At 46.1% G+C, this 22165-nt stretch overlaps 1 protein-coding gene across 3 annotated transcripts in view; it reads right to left on the bottom strand.

Annotated features, from left to right (window-relative positions):
* Positions 1-11994: 11994 nt before the first annotated feature.
* The window catches only part of FBXO16 (F-box protein 16), a 55033-nt gene continuing 44862 nt past the window's right edge, over positions 11995-22165 (bottom strand). The window contains exon 8 of one of the 3 annotated variants that reach the window (XM_029201316.1): positions 11995-12316. In XM_029201316.1, the coding sequence (XP_029057149.1) occupies positions 12137-12316 (180 nt within the window). In that variant the 3' untranslated portion in view covers positions 11995-12136. Of the gene's footprint in view, positions 12317-17599; positions 17793-19910; positions 20010-22165 lie in introns of those variants that run through there. The other 2 variants (XM_029201317.1, XR_003790619.1) reach the window with 2 other exon arrangements.

The following is a 22165-nucleotide window of genomic DNA, read 5'->3' as shown; positions in this document are numbered from 1 at the left end:
TGCCTGTGAAAAGAATGTGTATAACATAAAGTAGGGTAAATATAAGGTCCTATTACTCCATCTCAAGTCTGGATTACTGCTGTTTACGGATCTAATCTCCTAACTGGTCTTCTTGTCTTTGGTTGCTCCCTTCAACAACCCAGCGTGTATACAGTTACCAAAGTAATCTGCTTAAAAGCACACATTTATCCTTTCAGGTCCTTACTTCCCACGGTTGACAGTGGGACTTAATCCATATTCCCTGGGAAGTCTGATGTTCTATGAGCTGAACCAAGGTGGTCTGCCCTCGTATCAAATATCCTTGACCTTTCCCCAATTCATAGAGAAAAGAACATTTAACAGGTAGAATTTCCTCAACTTGTAAGGGTTCCCTGCCCCCCCCCCCGCCCTGATATTTGTTTTTCTGTAGTAGTAAGGATCCAAACTTTTATCTGCTCGCATTAGCAGATGACAAACTAAATGAACCAGCAGCAAGTAAATAATAACAAAGATTCGACAATTGCGGATCGTATTTATTTTAAAAGCTTGGTTTCCTCCTGGGCACACGTGCTGGTAGTAGTGATCATTATGCTATTAAAGGTATAGTCATCTTCTTTCTTAAAATTGTTTCTCTTTGGGGTGATGGCAGGAAATATATCAAAATTTTATCATGAACACGTTAGAGAAAACACTGCACTCCTGAATAAATACCGTGGCCTCTTCTTCAGGGTTTTTCCAGTCTTATCACTACTACTCCCCTTCATGAATCCTTGACTTCAGAAAAAGTTGTCTAATCTCTGTTCACATTCGCTTTTTTTTTTTTTTTTTCTCCTTTGCATAAACAATTTTATCTCCCTGGCACTCTGTCCTGGCCCACACCTCTCCATACGAACCCCGTCCAGCCTTAAAGGAACAAATCAACTCTCTACTTGGTGAAAACTTCTAAAATCATAATAATCTCTTCTAACTCACTATGTTACTGTGAAAAGTGCATGGGGAAGGACAGAATGGTTTGCAACAGTGTTCTTCAAACATCAAAGTGCATGAGAAACACCTGGGAATCTTTTGAAAACAGTTTTTTGTTTTGGTGAGAACATTTAAATTCTACTGTCTTAGCAAATTTCAATTATACAGCCCAGTGTTATCAACCATAATCACCATGTTTTACGTTAGATCCTCAGGTCTTTTTTATTTTACAGCTGAGTTTGTATCCTTTTACCAACCTCTCCTATTTCCCCCATCCCCCCTCCAGCCCCTGGCAACCATTTTTCTACTCTGTTTCTATGAGTTTTGACTGTTTTTTTTTCAGATTCCACATATAAGTGATATCACGCAGTATTTGTTATTCTTTCTTTGCCTTATTTCACTTAGCTAAGGCCCTCAAGGTCCATCCATCTGTGGTCACAAATGTCAGAATTTCCTTCTTTCTCATGGCTGAATAATATTCCATGTGTATATACACATTTTCTTTATTCATCTGTTTACAGACACTTGGTTTCCCTACCTTGGCTATTGTGAGGAATGCAGACATCTCTTTCATATTCTGTTTACTTTCCTTCAGATACATACCCAGAGGTGGAATTCTGGATCATATGGTCGTTATATTTTAAATTTTTTGAGGCAGCTCCAAATTGTTTTCCACAGTGGCTGTACCAATTTATATTTCCACCAGTAGTGTGTAAGGTTTCCCTTTTCACTAGATTCTCCCCAACACTTGTTACTGCTTGTCTTAATGTCTTTATGATGGTCATTCTAACTGGTATGAGGTGATATCTCACTGTGGTTTTGATTTGCATTTCCCAGATGATCAGTGAGGTTGAGCACATTTTCATGGGCCTCTTGGGCCATTTGTATGTCTTCTTTGGGAAAATGTCTCTTCAGTTCTTCTGCCCATTTTATTTTATTCTTCTGCCCATTTTCAAATTAGATTTTTTTTTTGCTCCTGAGTTGTATGCGTTCTTTATATATTTTGGATGTTAACCCCTTATCAGATACATGATTTCAATTATTTTCTCCATTCTGTAGGTTGCTTTTTCATTTTCTTGATGGTTCCCTTTGCTGGGCAGAAGTTTCTTAGTTTGATGTAGTCCCACTTGTTTATTTTTACTTTTGTTGCCCTTGCTTTTGGTGTCAAATCCAAAAAATCGTTCCCAAGACCAATATCTCACCTTCTATGTTTTACTTATTTTGTCGTATCATTTCTCCATGCAAGAACCCACAAAGACTCCTTACTGCATCTTGTTCAGGTTTTGCCTACCCTTAGCCCCACACTCCCCATCCGCCCTTCCTCTTCTGCCCTCACGGGGTAAGGGTCAAGCCTTTACACCCCTCCTGGTAGCAAACTTTCCTGCCTCTGTCCTCACGCTCCTACTGTTGTCTCCTCCTCTCTATCCAAGCCTCACCCTTCCTTTGGGGCTTGGGGCAAGATTCACTGTCACAACACTCTTTAATGATCCCGGCCCACACCGACTATATTCTCTGAACTACAACTGTGCTTAACACCTTTAAAATGAAGACTAGAGTTTTGAGGCCCTCCAGTTGTTTCTTTTCTATAAGAAACCTTCCTGCTACATTGTAGTTTCCTTGATTGCAGGGATCCTGTCTTACAGCCTTTAGAATCCTTTATGGAATCTGGAAGAGAAACAAGTTTTGTTTTTTTTTTTTTAGTACAAAATGCTGCTATCTTTGTTAGATACACTGATGACAAGTGGATGGGGGTCTCATGAAAAATCGCTTATTGGTGTTTCAATGATATTAGCAAGGGAGTATTTATTTGGGCTTTTCTGTAAGATTGTCTTATAATAGAGCCACGATTCTCAACTCAGGGTGCATGCTCTCCCGAGTTCTAAATCACATTCATTACACACCCCGATTTTTATGCACTCTCCCAGAATCATCAGTACAGAGAGCCACTGATATAATAGGAGAGTCATTTCCCTCAAGTGTTTTGGGGTTGAGAACCACCATGACAGAAAATTGAAGGTATTGGTGGTATTTACCAAAATAAGATTATTTCGATTGTACTGGGTTAGAATTGCACTTTTCTGAGAGTATATCAGTTCTTAGTTCCTTGACAACTGTTGAGTAAAAGACTCTGCTAGACAAAGTGGGGAAGAATATGCCAGATCTAGGAATGACATGTGCTTCCATGCCAGCAGGCAGGGCAGACCACCCTGACAGCGCACCTGCTCATGTACAAGCATCTCTAGACCACCTGAGATTCCATTTGTGTGCGATGTGCACTCAGGAGAAGGCACGGCCTCTCATTCCCTGCTCTGCCACTCCTTGGCACCTATATATTTTACCTTACTTTTTTTTTTTTTTAATTCTTTGGCTGTGCTGCTTGGCATGTGGGATCTTAGTTCCCCGATCAGGGATAGAACCCGTGACCTCTGCAATGGATGTGTGGAGTCTTAACCACTGGACCACCAGGGAAGTCCCTATTTTACCTTAGTACACACACTCAGATATTTTTTCTTATTCCTCACAGATAGGATTTTGGGGAAGTAAATCTCTTCCCCAATAAAGAAACTGAGACTCACAGAAGTTAAATGATCCCCACAATCATGAGGCCGAGTGGGGCAGCCCTGTCAGAAGTGTCTAAGATCCTTCCTGCCTCATTTTGTGTTTAAGAAATAAATGAGGGACTTCCCTGGTGGTGCAGTGGTTAAGAATCTGCCTGCCAGTGCAGGAGACACAGGTTCGAGCCCTGGTCTGGGAAGATCCCACATGCCACGGAGCAACTAAGCCCGTGTGCCACAACTACTGAGCCTGCACTCTAGAGCCCGTGAGCCACAACTACTGAGCCCACGTGCCACAGCTACTGAAGCCTGCGTGCCTAGAGTCCATGATCTGCAACAGGAGAAGCCACCGCAATGAGAAGTCTGCACACCACAACAAAGAGTAGCCCTTGCTTGCTACAACCAGAGAAAGCCCACACAGCAACAAAGAGCCAATGCAGCCAAATAAATAGATAAATAAAAAAGAAATAAATGAAACATCCTTGGCTGCAGAGTATGAGGTACTGGCAGAACATCCAAAGCTCAAACACCCTGTAAATCTGGGGAAAGAGTGGGATTAAATGAGGGAGGGTGGTCTGCATTGGGAATAGAGATTTGGGGGTCATCATCATAATCTGGTAAAGTAGACACAGATCTGATGACCTCTAAAGCGAGACCACAACATGTCAATAGAGTAAACAGGTGGCTGCTACAGACTCAAGGGACCGACCACAGTTAAGGGATGGAGAAGAACCAGGGCTGGAGAAGCCAGTAGTGGGTAGAAGTCAAATGAGACAGTAGCTAGAGGAGAGAACAGACTTCAGCAGCAGTCACCAAGATGGGGACAGACTTCTAAAAAGAAAAGAACTCGGACTTCCCTGGTGGTCCATTGGTGAAGACTCTGCGCTTCCACAGCAGGGGGGCGCGGGTTTGACCCCTGGTCGGGGAACTAAGATCCCACATGCTTAGGGGCCAAAAAATTAAAAAAAAAAAAAGAAAAGAATGCTCGTCTAGACCAAATGCTACAGAGAGGTCAAGTCGAATGAAGACACAGAAAAGGCCATTTGATTTGGCAATGAGGAGGGTCCTGGTAACCTATGTGCTATGATCTGAATGTTTGTGTCCCCCCCAGAATTCATGTTGAAATCCTGGGGTTATTAGCTGGGGCCCTTGGGAAGCAATTAATACATGAGGGTGGAGCCCTCATTGGTAGGATTAGTGCCCTTATAAAGGAGACCCCAGAGAGCTCCCTTACCCTTCTGCTAGGTGAGGAGGACACAGGAAGAAGGTGCTTGCTGTGAACAAGGGAGAGGAGCCTGACCAGACACCGAATCTGCCAGCGCCCTGATCTTGGATTGCCAGCCACCAGAACTGTGAGAAATAAATGTCTGTTGTTTTTAAGCTGCTCAATCTGTGGTATTTTGTTTTAGCAGCCCAAATGGACTAAGACACCGTGAGAGTACAATTGCCATGAGGTTAAGGCTGAGACCAGGTTAAGGAGAGTAGTTATTGAAGAACAAAAGACACACATGTAACTTGCAGGAGAGTGTTTAGTGAAATGAAGGAGAGGTACAAGGCTGGGTCAAATGATAACATTTTAAAGACCAGTGGTAAATTGTGGGGTGAAAAATGTAGGCACCCGAAAGATGCTAAACTGAGAAAGCATGGTCCCAGGAGACCAAAGGGGATGGAACCAGGAGCCCAGGTGGGTGGGACACTAGTCTTAGCAGGGGCCATATTCAGAAACCTTGGCTCTCTCCCTGACAGACATGGCAATGCACGGCCATGAGGTTCTTCACTACTCTAAGGCACCTTGGTAAGAGATAAGGTTGTATATGAAACAGGGCTTAAAGATACATCTCTCTCAGTCTGGGTTTGTTTTTTTTTTTTCCTCCATCTTTAAAGGTATGCTTTAGTAGAATTAAGTAGATTTTTGTTTATCCATTCATCTGTCAATGGACACTTGGGTTGCTTCCGCCTTTTGGCTATTGCAAATAATACTGCTATGAACATGGGTGTACAAATCTCTCTTTGAGTCCCCACTTTCAGTTCTTTGGGGGATATACCCAGAAGTGGAAATGCTGGATCTTAGAGTAATTCTGTGTTTAACTTTTTGAGGAACCACCATACCCTTTTCCATAGCAGTTGCCATTTTACATTCCCACCAGCAATGCAGAAAGCTTCCAATTTCTCCACATCTTTGCCAACCCTTGTTATTTTGCATTTTTGATAATAGCCATCCCAATGGGTATAAAGTGGTTGGTTAATTTTTAAAATAGATGTTTCTTCCTTAGACTATAAGTTCTTCCAAAACTGACTATGTGAATATTTGTTTGATTCAAATGGAATCAAAGACTTGAGCTGAGTAAATATTTCCCTAAGTGTGTCACTATAAATATTCAAAATTCCCCAAAGTCTCTCCCCAGTAGTAGTAAAAAACATGTTTTCACCAACGTCAGTCGTGCCTAAGTTTTCAAGAGAGACCTGAAGGGGCAGAAAAGGTGCAGCTCCCTGAACTCAGATAAGAGGGGAAGGAGCGCCCTCTTGTGTCCTTTCTGTGCCAGTGTCAGTGAATAAAGAAGCCAGCTGAGAAATGATCATTTCGGATCTTCTGATGACACTTCCAATGACAACAAACTCCACACACATGCCTACTGCATAAAAGAAAATGTGAAAACTCGGAGAGAGTGAAACTAGGATCTTCTGAAGAATTCCCAATCTAGAAGGGGGATGGGAACAAAATCCATGCAGAAATAACAATAGAAGACTAAAAGCAAAATGGATTAGATTACTGTAAGCAAAATGAATAGATTATCTATTAAGACTCCACAGGAGATAAGATTCGCATCAAAATGTAAACGTGGCTGGTTACGAAGGAGCTTGAGTTGGCTCTCAGGTTTCTCTTAAGGCTCCAGTTCCAGGGTCCTGGAGGGACTTGGGAGGGCAGCCTCCATGTAGGGGCCACTTACATGGCTGTCAGGTTTCCAGAGCCCCTTCTGAGGTTTAGACAAGCTCACTGTGCACTCCCATCTTTGAGAGGGAGGCCCTGGGGACTCCTCCCGTGTTCCTTTCTTCCCTGTAGTGTCCTGCCCATGGCTTACCTATCCCTTGAGTTTCATCCCCCCACCCCCCACCCCGCACAATCCCTCCCTCCCTAAACAGACTGTTGACGGGCACACTGTCTCCAAAGCTTCGTCTGGCCTTGACGTTCACAAAGATAATTATACAGGAAGTATGGCTTTCAGAGTTTTGCAGGTATCATCAGCATGGGGACCAGTTACGGAGGATTAAGAAGCTCTCTTGCAAACTCTGCTCCTGCAAGCAGCCTTCAGCTATCCTCTTAGGGCCCTGAAGGAGGTAGAGCCCTTACTTTGGTTAGCATCCTTCTCTCTCTTTTATTTATTTATTTTTTTGGCCATGCCAAGGCACGCGGGATCTTACTTCCCGGACCAGGAATCCAACCCATGCCCCCTGCGGTGGAAGCGTGGAGCGCTAACCACTGGACGGCCAGGGAAGTCCCTGCATCCTTCTCAAATGCTGAATGAAGACAGAATGAAGGCATGGCAGTAGATGTGACCACATATCCAATCGGTAGAGACTAGTGTGCTAATTAGGGAAGCAGCATGGTGGAAAGAGCAGTTCATTTCTTCAGAGTCAGACACAGCTCACTGTAGATAGAGCCCAGCTCTGCCGCTCTGTGGCAGTGGCCCCGGGGGCATGCTACTTTATCCCCATCCGGCAATTCTGAAATGGGAATAACAGTCTCCACCTACCTCCCTCGTAAGATTCTCATGAAGCTTAAAAAAGATAGTGTACATAAACCTCGAGGGAGAATCTAGTGTCATAAACACCCCTCTTGCCCCAGACTTCCCCCTTATATCCCGATGTTCCCATAAGCCTCCTGGCTGTATGGACCCGAGATTTCTGGGGCAGTTGCACAATAACAGAGATTTTAGGTCAATAAGAGCTGTGTGGGAAGCAGAAGAAGGGCTGCTTTGTTTGTATTCTCATGTCAGGTGCAGTGCGGAAGGTATTTCCAAACCATCTTAGTGACTTCCCAAGAATTTTTCCAGTTGCCCAAGCCAGAAATCTGGGAGTCATCCTTGATTTCTCCTTCTCTCTCACCTCCCACACGTATATTTCTAAGTTCTGTTACTTCTCCTTAAGACACTCTGAATCCTCTGGGTCTCTCCGTCTCCCTCCATTACTTTACTTTAATTCTCCATCTCTGTTCCCTGGAAAACCACCATGGCTCCCTGACTGGCCTTCAGTATTGTCCCTCTTCTACATCATCCAGCAGATAGAGCTCTTTCTAAATACAAGTCTCAGCAAGTTGCTCCCCTATTTAAGATCACTTATGGATGGCTCAACTACTTCCAAGAGAAAGTCTTAACTCCTGAGTGTGTCTCACTTCCTGTTTGGGCTCCTCCTACTTTTCCAGCGTTTCTCCCACCAATCCTGTGGCAACGCCCCCTCCTCTGTGCACCAGCTCTACTGTACTATTTACGGTTCCACGGAGAAGGCACAGTGGCCAAGGCGTTTTCTGGACATGGGACTTTTAGTGCTAAAACCAGGACAGCCCTGGGCAAACCAGGATCGTGGTCACCCTAGTTCTACCTCAGGCCTCCGTGTATCTTCTTTCTTAATCCCCTTGTCTGTCCCACCCAGTTTACTACTCAATACTTCTCATCCTCGGTTTCTGCTTGGACATCACTTCTGCAGCCTCCACGGAGCGGTATATTTGTCCCTTCTAGGAGCTGTCACAGCAAGCTCTCCTGGCAGCGATCACTGTATTGTAACGGCTGCTCTGTCTCCCTCGCAGTTATAAACTCATTAAAGACAGGAACAGTTTTTTTCTCCTACCTGTATTCCCAGAGCCTAGTAGAGAGTCCGGCACACAACAGGTGTTCAATGAAGTTTTCTTGAATGAATGAATATCAATATAAATTTATCAAGTGTCATCTATTTCATATCACTATGGGGGATGTTAGGGACTGAATGTGCCCCCCCAAAATTCATATGTTGAAGTCTTAACCCCCAGAGGGGCTGTCTTTAGAGATGGGGTCTCTAAGGACATAATGAAGGTTAAATGAGGTGATAAGGGTGGCGCCCTGATCTGATAGGATTAGTGTCCTTATAAGAAGAGACACCAGGAGAGACATGTCTCTTCCTCTCTCCCTTTCCTTCCCCCTCTGCAAAGGCACCAAGGAAAGGCCATGTGAGCACACAGTGAAAAAAGACAACCCAAGGAGAGCTCTCATCAAACACTAACCCTGCTGACACCTGGATCTCGGACTTCCAGCCCCCAGAGCTGTGAGAAAATAAATTTCTGTTGTTTAAGCCACCCAGTCTATAGTATTTTATATGGCATCCCAAGCAGACTAACACAGGGGATGTACCTAGTTCACATAACTATGCTGTGACCAATGATGGGTACGGGTCACACGGGTACCATCCTGAGGCAGAGATTTGGTTTCTACTCCGAAACAGCCATAATAATATTTCCCATCCCACGGGTTCTTCCAGAACCTTGCAACTCTCCTCAGTCTACAACCCCTCTGCTTGAAATTGGACAAGCCTCGTGATCACCAGGGGATGATGGAGTGACTTGGAGCCTTCCAAGGTCCGGCCACTCAATATGGCTGTTCTCTTGCTCTCTGTACATCCCCTGCCCGACCAGTGCCTGCTTCACCTATATCTCACACCGGCGGCCCCCAACTTTTCTGGCACCAGGGACCAGTTTCACGGAAGACAATTTTTCCACGGATTGGAGGGGGCGGGACGGTGCAGGCGGTAACTCGAGTGACGGGGAGCAATGGGAAGCAGCGGATGACGCTTCGCTAGCTAGCCACTCACCTCCTGCTGTGCGGCCCGGTTCCTAACAGGCGGCGGACTGGTACTGGTCTGTAGCCCGGGGGTTGGGGACCCCTGCCTTAGACACACGACTGACCTTCCTACGTACTTGCCTCTGCCCCAGCTGATAATTTTCTCATTAAAGAGTTGGTGAGGGGCGTGCCCCTCTGCTCGTTTCCCTGGAAACCAATGAGCCCACCTGACGTCAATTCTCCTATAACTGGTAATCTCCACTCCCCCCCCCCCCCCCCCCCCCGGTCCACCCCGAAAGAAGACTGCCGCCGCATCCTGCCTGCCGTCCACCCCACACCGTGAGGTGTTGCTCCAGGACCTTGGTCCAGATGTGTAAGCTCCCCCATCCATTAAACCACTGATGTCTCTGTTGTTGACTTTGGACTCTTTCTTCAGTCTTGAAGTTGGCAAGTACAGGCCTTGCAGGCCTGTGGGGTGCAGCCCAACGCCAGGCTAGGATAAAAATGTGATTCGGTTTCCACCTGGCTCTCTTGGGACTTTTGTCCTTAGAACCCACCCCCCATGCAATGAGAATCCCAGCCCACGTGGAGAGGAACAGAGGCCCCCAACCCTCAGCCCTGTTGAGTGCCCAGTGGACGGCCAGGACCAACTTTCCAGCCATGTTCCTGCACTATCTTGGAAGTGGACCTTCCAGCCCTCTGCTGGGGGGAAGATGCCGTGTAGATCAGAGACAAGCTCTCCCCCAGGCCCCTCCCAAACTGCAGATTCAAAAGGAGAATAACAGACAGCTGTAAGCAACTAAGTTTGGGGTCGGTTTGTTTCACAGGAATAGATAACCCAATACAGCTTAAGACAAGATGGAGCCACTTCTACTGGACAAGCCCTTTTTTCTCTTGATTATGTCCTTGCCCCAGGATATCCTAGTTTATTCCAGAAAGGGCTGGGGACTTACTCCAGACTGGCCCATTCAGACATAGGCCTCCAACATGACTGGTTCCTGACATATTCACAGGAGTTCACTGGGACAAAGCGGGGCAGAATCCTGGAGCTGCAGGTCCCCCCACCCCAGCTTACACAGCTGCCCCTGGCTCCTGGGGGCTGACCATGAGGGCTCAGGCCCCAGGAAGAGGAAACCCTAACTGACAGCCATCTGCTTTGCCCATGGGAAGAACACAAGGTCTCATTCTGGGTGTGTCTTCTTTCTTCTCTGCCTCAGAGCCACATATTGGCTTCATCCTGGGTGATGCCAACCAATCATTTCTAAGTTGGTCATGTTTTGTCCTCCACCGATCACTTGGGCATCCAAACCACTGTATCTTGGGCCATGCTGCCAGGTCACCTTTTTGAACCATTCAAAAATACCTACATTACAGTATATAAAGAAAGAACATAAGTGTTCAACATGACAAGATTGACAAACATAGTTGTTTTTCTACCATTCTGCTTTACTTACGCAAATAAGTATCCTAGAATGGTCACTTTTGGGACCTGGAAATGGTTACATGAGCAGGTGGTTTAGTTTAGAATGTACGACTTATATTTTTGCAGTTAAGTAGCATTTTCTGTTTTCCAGTAACTCTTTAAAGCCCATTTACGTTGCCTGAATATACATCATAATTCCTCCTTTGGAAATGTCTATGTTTCCACCATCGTGTTGGTGATTCTTCATCGTCCCACCCAAATCCTACCCCTCCCCGCCCACTCCTGGCCACACCTGTCAGCCTGTTCCCTGGCTCAAAGGCTGACACCTACGAGCTGCATCCCCCAGGCTTCTCTGTTCTCTGACTTCCAGGTGGGTTTGACCAAAGGGAAGTGCTGTTGGAGTGTGAAGAGTGGCGAGAGAGAGGGGTGGGTCTTCTCCCTCCCTCCCTGCTAGGCCCTGGTCTCCATCATGGCTGCGTTCCTCCACCATACACCATAGGCTGGGCAGTCCCTCTCCCGTGGCTACAGCTCTCACTGGGTTCTAGGAATAGCATGCCCTTTCTCTTTTGCTTCTTCAGGCGAAAGGATGATAAAGGCTTCTGCTGTTGCTAGTTTCCAGGGGCTTCACCATCTCGTCTTGATTCTCTTAACCCCATCCACAGTGTGGGTTAAGGGCTGAACTGTAACCTCCCCACACCAATTCCTATGTTGAAGTCCTAACCCCCGAGACCTCAGAATGTGACTGTCTTTGGAGAGAGTATCTTCAAAGAGGTCATTAAGGTTAAACAAAGTCATATGGGTGGGCCCTAATTCAATCGGACTTGTGTCCTTATAAGGAGAGGAGATTAGGACACAGACACACACAAAGGGACGACCGTGTGAGGACACAGGGAGAAGATGGCCATCTGCAAGCCAAGGAGAGAGGCTTCAGAAGAAACCAACCCTGCCCACACCTTGATCTTGGACTTCCCAGCCTCCAGAACTGTAAGAAAATAAATGTCTGTTGTTTATAAGCCACTCGTCAATGGTATTTTTGTTATAGCAGCCTGAGTGGACTCAGATAGCAGTAGTTTGTCACAGCAGCCCTAGAAAAAACACTCCCATCATTAAACTGCTCAAGTAGCCTTGGGAATGTGCTGGCCTTATCCTTCTGGGACCCTGCCTCACACACCCAGTCTCACCAACGGTGCTATCGTATGTCCCTTTATCAACCCCATGGTATCTATCATCACATTTCTATCTCAGTTTGTAAATACGTCAACATCTGTGCCATGAATACCTTTTACCGAAATACTGTAGGACTCACTTTCACAATAAGGTACCTAAACCGTTTCTAATAAAGGAGCCAACTAACATCCAACTCTCCATGTAGAGCAGCCTGTCATTTCTAGAAAAATCCTTTCACATTTTTAAATCAACTTTGGCTGGAAGGCCTGGGGTAATGATTGGAGCCCAGAGTGTCTCTGGAGATGCTGCATGAGAGTTTTCGTTGCTGCTTCAGTGGCTGGGAGCCCCACTGGTCGATGTGGAAGCCAAGCGAGATGAGCTGGAATGTGTAGGGGGTTGCTGGGTTCTGCACTTAGGGATATCTAGGGAGGAAAAAGATATCACTAGAGTGAGAGTCGTTAAAACATCCAAAAAAGCTATATAGTTAAAATTATTTAAATGATAAAAAACGATTTTATAAAATCACCGGGCTGCATGGGATGTATTGAGTTTCCCAACTCCACCACCTCCCCCCCACCCCGGTCCCCACCATCTTCACCTTGAGTTACTAAGTTCCTTAGTCTCCAAAGTGCTCTTACAACTATATTTCATTTGAATCTCAAGAAAATTCTGCGACGTAGGTAGGGAGGTATTAACATCTCCGTTTTACAAATAAAGGAAACCGAAGGACAGGTAGTTTAAGGGCCAGCTCAAGTTCATGGAGCTAAAAGGCATTAGAGCTAGATCTGGAGACTTGTGATTCTTAGGCCGGGTGGGTGTCGGTAGAGTTCCCATCGTTTAGCCTCCCTACTAACCTGGGCATGCACACAAAAGGCGAATGTCACAGGTTGACACTCCAACCAAAACTCACAGCGAGAAAGGATTTCTCCTCGACATCTGGCCGTGAGCGGAAAGAGGAAAGAATGGAGAGAACAAGAGAAAGAAATAATACGAGCTGAGCTTGCAGGGGACGGGAGGGACATACGCTCACCCGCATCTTGGCCCCGGCTGTGCGCAGAGCGACATAGGAGGGCTGGCAGATGTACAGATGCTGAACTTCCTCAAACACTGTCCCCCTCCCCGTGCACATTCAGCTGCCAAGTCCCAGCAGTCAGCTCATCCACTACATCCCTCTAATGCTCTGACAGCTATGTTTGCAACGCACAGGGTTTCTATTAATCCGGGGAAAATCCTACTTTAGACTGTCATTGAATCAGAAATTGCTTCCGCCGTGACTGCTGTCTCCAGCGAACCAGGTGCCTCTTCCTCCACAGAGATGTGCCACACGGGCTGGTCTCGCCCACACCCTCCGCCTGCCTCAGGTGCTCTCTTTACTCCTTCTCTAAATCTGTCCTTGGAGGCCCCCCTTCTCCTAGAAGCTTCAGTGTATTGACCCTCAGGGATTTCTGCCCTCAGCTGCATTCCTGAAGCCATTATTATCCAGACCCCTAACTTAGCACTGAACGTATGCTCTCGGGCGTTAGTACCCGTTTCTGAATGTATTGGGTTGGCCAAAAAGCTCGCTCGGGTTCTTCTGGAACATAGATAACCTGAACGAACTTTCTGGCCAACCCAATAATTATTTGTCTCCTGATGAGACTGTCAGTTCCCTGAGAACAAAGCTGGAGTCCCACACCCTATTGAATCTACAGTCCTGCCTTTAGTAGATCCATCCATGTTTGCTGGTGACTTTTCTGGGAAAGAGTAGGCAAAACTGGGGTTAAACAAAGCCAGTGGTTCGAATCCAAGAGGAAAGGGGGACGGAATGGGAGTAAGTCATCTTCCCATGTTTGAAGTTGTCAGTGTTGTTTCAAGATCAGCGTAGTCAGTATTTTTGTGTTGTTCTAAGATCAGCATAAGGTAAGAGAACAAACAGAAGCCTTCCTTTGTGTCATTTTAGGAACAATGAAAATAAAATAATACCTGTTGAATGGAGAAAAAGCCTAGCTTTCTGTGATACAAGAATGGGCTAGTAACACCTCATCTGTAACAGTTGCAAATTTAATCCTATTACAGTGCAAAGCATAATTTATCACTGTACTTGAGGAACCCTTTCTCCTAAGTCCCCCAGGGAGATTCACAGGCCCAGGCAGGCTCCCCTCAAGCTTTCCTCTTCCACCCTGGCACGTCCCAGGGACTCCCCCGCCCCCGGGACTCCCCCGCCCCCCTCCTCTCCTCCTAGTAACCGTCACCACCTACTCAGACTGTGGGTTTCTCATCCCTCCTAGATGGGTTCCCGAAGATGGTCTCGTTATGTCCACCTGTTGGGCTGCACCCCGCAGGCCTATGGGCCCTGCACTTGCCGGGGTTCAAGACTGAAGAAAGAGCCTGAGGTCAACAACAGAGACATCAATGGTTTAATGGATGGGGGAGCTTACATGTCTGAAGCAAGGTCCCCCCATTTGCAGCAAGCGGCAGACAGGATATGGCGGCAGTCTCCGCTCCCAGGGCGGTGGCGGTGGCGGTGGCGGGGGGGGGGGGGGGGGGGGGTTACCAGTTATAGGGAAAATGACGTCAGGTGGGCTCATTGGTTACCAGGGAAACCAGCAGAGAGGCACGCCCCTCACCACCCCTTTGATAAGAACAATCACTAGCTGGGGCGGAGGCAAGTACATAGGAAGGTCAGTCACGTGCGTCAGATATAGGTGACACAGGCCCTGGTAGGGCAGAGGACTTACAGAGAGCAAGAGAACAGCCATCTTGAGTGGCCTGACTATACAGGCTTCCTTGCTGTCCCTGAAAACAAGTTTGCAGACCCTTTTCATTTTAAGACTTTAATGTCCATCATTACAAGAGAAAAGACAAGATATAAGGGCAAAATATGGGGAAGTTATATAAAAGGGTACAAATCTGACAGTCTTGGGTCCTGGTCCAGCGCATCTGATGATCTGGTTAAAATAACTGGATATTTCTTTTACACTAACATTGGGTATTATAAGCAGAAAGGGCAGGGGGTCCCCGGAGAAAAGAGAAACAGGCATGGCTTGCTTGACACAAGAGAACCCATTTTGACCTAAGCCATTTTGTGATCTAAGCCTGGCCACAATGCTTGCCCTTGAACAGGTCTCAGTAATTAATGATCTTAAGGGAACAAAAGAAAAAGCAGTCAAGAAACAATGGTCCTGTGATAAAAGAGTCCTAGATTCTCAAGAGATATATGTAGACGTAGAGAATGGACTTGAGGACACGGAGAGAGGGAAGGGTAAGCTGGGACGAAGTGACAGAGTGGCATGGACATATATACACTACCAAACGTAAAATAGATAGCTGGTGGGAAGCAGCCACATAGCACAGGGAGATCAGCTCGATGCTCTGTGACCACCTAGAGGGGTGGGATAGGGAGGGTGGGAGGGAGACACAAGAGGGAGGAGATATGGGGATATATGTATATGTATAGCTGATTCACTTTGTTATAAAGCAGAAACTAACCATTGTAAAGCAATTATACTCCAATAAAGATGTTTTTAAAAAAAGAGATACATAACAATCTGATACATATCGTTGAGTGCATACATATCTCTGGGGGCAGAAAGTAAGGCCGCCACCCAGGTGGAGGATGGAATGATGACGTTGACCTTTTCAGACCCTCGTGACTTCAATCAGTTGAAGCCTGCACTCTGTCAACCTTCGCCCCAATTCTACACTGAATTTTCCACTGCTTAAGACCCTTCATGAATATGCGTGTATCCTTAGTTTCAAACTTCCCCAATTTTGCTATTCAGGGAGGCACAGCTTGGGAAAGATCCCTGGTGTTCTCCTTTCTTTTGGCTGCGCTGTGAGATCTTAATTCCTTAACCAGGGATTGAACCTGGGCTCTCGGCAGTGAAAGCATGGAGTCCTAACCACTGGACCACCGGGGAAGTCCCTCTCCTTCCTTGCTGCAAATAATAATTCCTTTCCTTCCTTCTCCCATTCTTTGGTTTGGCCATGTTTCTTGGCTCGACACCCACCAAAAGGCAAATCCAGTTTTTTGGGTAACACATCCACACCGGGAGGATGACACACCCCAACTTCATGGGGACAGAGGCTCCTGTGCTTGGGACCCTCCCAGACCTCGCCCTATGTGTCTCTTCATCTGGCAGTACGTCTGTGTCCTTTATCACATCCTTTAATAAACTGGCAAACGTGTTTCCCTGAGTTCTGTGAGACGCTCTAGCGAATTAATCAAACCCAAGGAGGGGGTCGTTGGAACCTCTGATCTATAGCTGCTTGGTCAGAAGCACAGGTGACACTGGTGACTGCAGTGTGGGGGAGGAGAGCGGAGAGCAGTCTTGTGGGACTGAGCCCTTATCCTGTGGGCTCTGACGCCGTCTCCAGGTAGATGGTGCCAGAGCTGAGTTAAATTGCAGGCCACCCAGCTGGTGTTGCAGAGAACTGCTTGGTGTGGGGAAAACGCCCACACACTTGGTGACCAGAAGTGCCAGAAATGTGTGTTTTGTGTGAGAAGTAAAAGAAGCACTTAGGAGATAGACGGGGCTGAGGTTTTTTCGTACAACAGGAGGGAAAGGCTAGGGTTTTCCTTCACATTGGGGCTCATCAAACCTTTTACTTCCTATTCATCTTTGGCTGCTGCCTTGCTGTGAAATTCCGTCTCGGTCCTTCCCCCAGAAAAGTCCATTTTTTCAGTGCAGAGACTTAACAAGGACTATCTTAGCAGGATAGTTGAACCCCTATTTCAAGCGGTTTCAAGAACTTTCACTTCTGAGCACTTGGAGACCAGGCAAGACATATTTTACTACACTTCTATCCTACATGGGATTCTTCCCTTAAGAGCTTTTGCCTACAGCTCCACTGACTTTTTTTCCTTTTTTCTCTTTTTTAAAATAATTGTTTATTTTTGAACAGGTTACTTTTCTACATAGTTGAGTATTGGAAAGATACAAAAAGGGACAGTGAAAAAAAAATCTCCCCCACTCACCTCCGAGTCCTCCAGTTCTCTTCCTCAAGGGCAACCAAGATGATCTTTTTTTCCTGTGTATCCTTCCAGAGATATTTATACATTGCAAGCAAATATACACATAAAATGCAAATATATTCTCCCCCTCTCCTTTTTCATACAATTGGTAATATACCATCACTTTTTGTTCACTATATATATGAGAGTATGCGTATGTGTGTGTGTGTGTGTGTGTGTGCCTGCATGTATGAACAGTACTTAAAGAACTTCCTTGGGGACTCCCCTGGTGGCACAGTGGATAAGACTTCGCTCTCCCAACTCAGGGGGCCTGGGTTCGATCCCTGGTCAGGGAACTAGATCCCACATGCATGCCGCAGCTAAGAGTTCATATGCCACGACTACAGAGCCTGTGTGCCGCAACTAAGGAGCCTGGCTGTCACAACTACGGAGCCCATGTGCTGCAACTAAGGAGCCCGCAAGCTGCAGCTAAGGAACCCACCTGCCACAACTAAGACCCGACGCAACCAAATAAATAAATAAAATTTTAAAAAGAAAGAAGCATAAGGGAACTTAAAAAAAAAAACTTCCTCAATCTTTCAAGGGTTGTATTATAGTCCATTTATAGATGAGCCAAATTTATAGCTATTTGAGCTGTTCACAATCTTTTGCTCTTAGAAACGATGCTGATATAATTTTTTTTTTTTTTTGGCTGTGCCACACAGCATGCAGGATCTTAGTTCCCTGACCAGGGATTGAACCTGCGCCCCCTGCAGTGGAAGTGTGGAGTCTTAACCACTGGACCACCAGGGAAGTCCCTGATATAAATTATTTTTACATATATGCAGGTCTGTCTGCCGTCACCTGTTTTCTGATGGGCTAAGGGTGTCGACAGCCATGCAATCTACCAGTAATTCCAGTACCGGAGCATCTTCACATAGAGTATTCCTTTCCTCAACCTGCTCCTAAAAAGACAGAATCGGGTAATTTAAATGTATATATATATATATATATATTTTTTTTTTTTTTTTTGTCGGTACGCGGGCCTCTCACTGTTGTGGCCTCTCCCGTTGCGGAGCACAGGCTCCGGACGCGCAGGCTCAGCGGCCATGGCTCATGGGCCCAGCCGCTCCGCGGCATGTGGGATCTTCCCGGACCGGGGCACGAACCCGTGTCCCCTGCATCGGCAGGCGGATTCTCAACCACTGCACCACCAGGAAAGCCCCTAAATGTATTTTTTTCATCAGTTGAACTTACTGTTCTTTTTCTAGAGATATTTACACAATAGTTTCTCTCCATGTTGCTGTCACGTTTTTAAATGGAAGGACATGGGAGAAGATGCATGGAAAGACATGCTTCACACATCAGAACTCTCTGGGGTTCTTTTCTTAGCCCACTTCCTGGGCAATCAGTGCCTAAATCTTCAACTGCTGGATTTATATCTCTCGCCCTGCTCTCCCCGCCAAGCTCTTGACTCATACATTCAGCTCCCTTCTCAACGTGCCTACTTGTCGTCCCGCAGGTACTTCATACCAACCATGTCCAGTCTCAGTAGGAGATGGCATGAACCTTTACACAATCGCCCAATCCAGATACCCAGGAGTCATTCCTACGCGGCTGGAGCCTGCCCCTCAGCCTGTTAAGTCCCTCGAGAGCACGAGGGCACGACTGGGTCTTGTTAGGGTCACACATCCCTCGAGCTCCCTCCAGTGGCTGTAAGATACTTGTTGGATAAATGAATACACATATGAACGACTTCTCCTTCTCTTTCATTTCAGGGCAATGGCTGAAACCACCTTGCAGGGGAAATATGAAGCAGGGAGAGAAAATTCCTATCTTCTGGCTGGATGTCATTTTATTGGGCACAGAGAAGGGAGTGAGAAAGGCAACAGGCTACTGAGGCTGAGTGACCCCAGAAAGAGGGGGGCTCCTCAGGAGGCTAAGGCCCAAGAAGGGCTGTTACAGGGAAAATTTGCATACCAGTGTGTATACTATACACCTGTGTCTGTCGCTCCCCAGTTGAATTTTTTTTGTTGTTCTCCATTTATGTTATTTGCAGACATTTGCAAATGATCACTGATACAAACAACACCATTCGATAAACCCATGGATCCCTTAAGAGAATATATCAGGTAAAGGAGTACTGTAAGTGGGGCTTCCCTGGTGGCGCAGTGGTTGAGAGTCCGCCTGTCGATGCAGGGGACACGGGTTCGTGCCCCGGTCCGGGAAGATCCCACATGCCGCGGAGCGGCTGGGCCCGTGAGCCATGGCCGCTGAGCCTGCACGTCCGGAGCCTGTGCTCCGCAATGGGAGAGGCCATAACAGTGAGAGGCCCGCGTACGGCAAAAAAGGAGTACTGTAGGTGGATATGGAAAACAGATAAATAGAATCACAACAATGATAGCCCTGCAGGGTGCCAATCACTCTTCTAGAAACACCACCACCAACAACAATAATAATTGCAAATATCTGGCTGCTGGGCATTATATTACTTCATTTAATCTTCCCAAGCCTGTGATGCGGTAAAAAAAGCTAAAGAAGGACTTCTCTGGCGGTACAGTGGTTAAGACTCTGCACTTCCACTGCAGGGCGCGCAAGTTCGATCCTTGGTCGGGGAATTAAGATCCCACATGCCTCGGGGCCAAAAAACCAAAACAGAAAGCAGAAGCAATATTGTAACAAATTCAATAAGGACTTAAAAAAAAAATCTGCCCTCAACACTTTATGATGACTCCCAGTTCAGGGGTGATGTGGTAATACCGTATGTAAATATGGATTATTGCGTTTGAAAGTCATAAAATCAGGAGTTTTTCATTTTAGTCATATAAACACAGCTTCGACTCACCTCTGTAAATTGCCTAAGCGTAGGCTGGGAGCTGAGTGACAAGTAACGGCCACTGGTGGGGATGAAGATGTCTGGGGAGGACCCCTCCCCAGAAGGGTTTCCTTCCAGGAGGAGAGTCTAAGCGGGGTGACTGCTCATCCTGGCTTCAGCTGAGTGGATGCTTCACCCCCGGGATGGAGCTGCTTCCTGCACTTTTCCATCTGGGGATTCTGTGCAGAGGACCCCTGCTGTCCTCTGTCTGCCTACGAGCCCAGAAGGCTGAACAGACGGTCTGATCACCCCTCCAGGTGACACCGACGAAGAGGGTGCTCTCTTTTCCTCCTAGCTTACTCTGCTTCTATGAGAAACAGAGGAAGGTATGAGGGAGAAATAATCAACACAGCTTTAAAGAAGCCACAGGCCTGTCTTTGTTCTTGGTTTGTCTTTAACTTGGGGTGAAACTGTCAGCTGTGGAGGAAGGCTAGGCAGAAAATTCTAGCCAGGGTTTTGAAACTTAAATCCATGATTTTGTGGGACTTCCCTGGTGGGCCAGTGGTTAAGACTCCATGCTTCCACTGCAGGGGGCGCGGGTTCGATCCCTGGTGGGGGAAATAAGATCCCACAGGCTGCACAGGCGTGGCCAAAAAATTAAAAAATAAAATAAATAAATCCAAGATTATGTGATGGCACCATTCAGCCTCCCAAGTAGGTGGCATAAAGTAGGAATGTGTTCCAACACATTCCAATGGTTGTTTGTTAGTAGGGATCATGAATTCATATTTCAAAACATCCATGTCTTAGAATATTGGCTTCTACTGTAGTTTGTGGTAAAATACCGTATTACAAAATGTTTTACACGTGCACATACATATATACTACATATACACGTATATATTTTAAACCCCAGTAATAACAGTGATTAAAATACCCGTCATAACTAATATGTATATAACTAAAAGTATCACATAACTCATAAACACGGTTCTTCTTTTCTGGTAGATCCTCAAGAGAAGCTCATTTTTGTCAAATACTTTGTGTTTAACTCTTCAGCAAAAAGAAGCAGCCATTTGGCCCCAGGGCAAGAGAAGCAGGTAGAATCACTCGTGTTGGAAATGCCAGGGTAATTTATTATGGGTAGCATGATCAAACAAGAGGCTACAAGACAGAACAAGTAAACTATGCTCCTTCAGAGGCAAAGGAGAAATGCAAAGACTCTAAGCAGTGGCCCTTCCTGAGAGTTAATTTTGCCCCCAGGATTCTTAGCAATTAAGCCTTTTGGTCTTGTAGGTATCAGAAATTAACAAAAGCCCATATTGTAGTTAGTAGGCGGCACAGCGGCACAAGACAGAATTCACAGCGCTGAGTTTAACACACGCTATTCCATCTGGGAGCGTGGGATCAAAAACCCAACACTGGTGACTTCCCGGGTGGTCCAGTGGTTAAGACTCTGCGCTCCCAATGCAAAGGACCCAGGTTCAATCCCTGGTCAGGGAACTAGAGCCTGCATGCCGTAACTAAAAATCCTGCGTGCCACAACTAAGACCCAGAGCAGCTACATAAAAAAGCAAAACACAAAACAAAAAAACAACCCCACACAGATGAGGAGTAATGAGCAGGCAGAAGATGTTATGGAGGCCAGGCAGGAAAAGAAAATATATGGCTTACATTTCCTATAGCTCTGGCTGCAACTATTCTTTACACAGAGGAAACTGTGAGAAAGAAGACAAAGAAAAGTGGGGAAAGTAAAAAAAAAAAAAAAAAAAGAAAGGTGGGGAAAGTAAAGGTAAAAGCGAGAAACCAAGCTGATTCCACAGGTTGGAGCCTCCTCCTGGCCACGCGGCTGACCGCTCAGCAGCGTCTCAGCAGCTGCTCGCCATCAACACTCTCACTGGTCCCTGCTGCCTCCATGATGATTTGGCGTGACTCTGACAGCTTCTGCTAGTTACTGAAGCTTACTCTGAGCTGAGCACTGTTGTTACTAACTCTATTCTACAGACGAGGAAACAGAGCCTCTGAGATTGCTAACAATTTGGCCCAAATCACTAAGCTGCTAAGACTGTGAGATCAGGCATTGAACCTAGGCTGTTTCAGTCCCTAGCCTGTGCTCTTGTTCAGCAAAGTGAAAAATAAGATGGTATTTAATGGGGGAGAACACGAACATGTATTGAGTACTTAATATATACCTGGCGGCATTTAGTCCTCGCCACAGTCCTGCAAGGGAGGTATCATTATTCCCATTTTATAGATGAAGAAACTGAGGCTCAGAGAGGTTAAGTAACTTATCCAAAGTTTCGCTGTTAAGTAAAAAAGCCCAGGTCTCTCAGACCGCAAAGCCCATACTCTTTCTTATTCTTCCTTCCAAATGGAATTCTCAGGAATGTCACTGAACTAAATAAATAAAAATCTCTCCTTTAGATATTTTTACCTCTGCACATCCAAACCAAACAGACATTATAAAACGAATACCTGGGGGTTTCATCAGAAATTGAAAGGAATCTATTAAAGACTGCCTGC

Source organism: Monodon monoceros, unplaced genomic scaffold (genome assembly GCF_005190385.1).
Source record: "Monodon monoceros isolate NGI ecotype Baffin Bay Population unplaced genomic scaffold, NGI_Narwhal_1 Super_Scaffold_5, whole genome shotgun sequence".
In the NCBI taxonomy this organism is placed as follows: Eukaryota; Metazoa; Chordata; class Mammalia; order Artiodactyla; family Monodontidae; genus Monodon; species Monodon monoceros.
The sequence above is the reverse complement of the archived record's forward strand: the minus strand, read 5'-3'. Positions and strand labels throughout refer to the sequence as shown.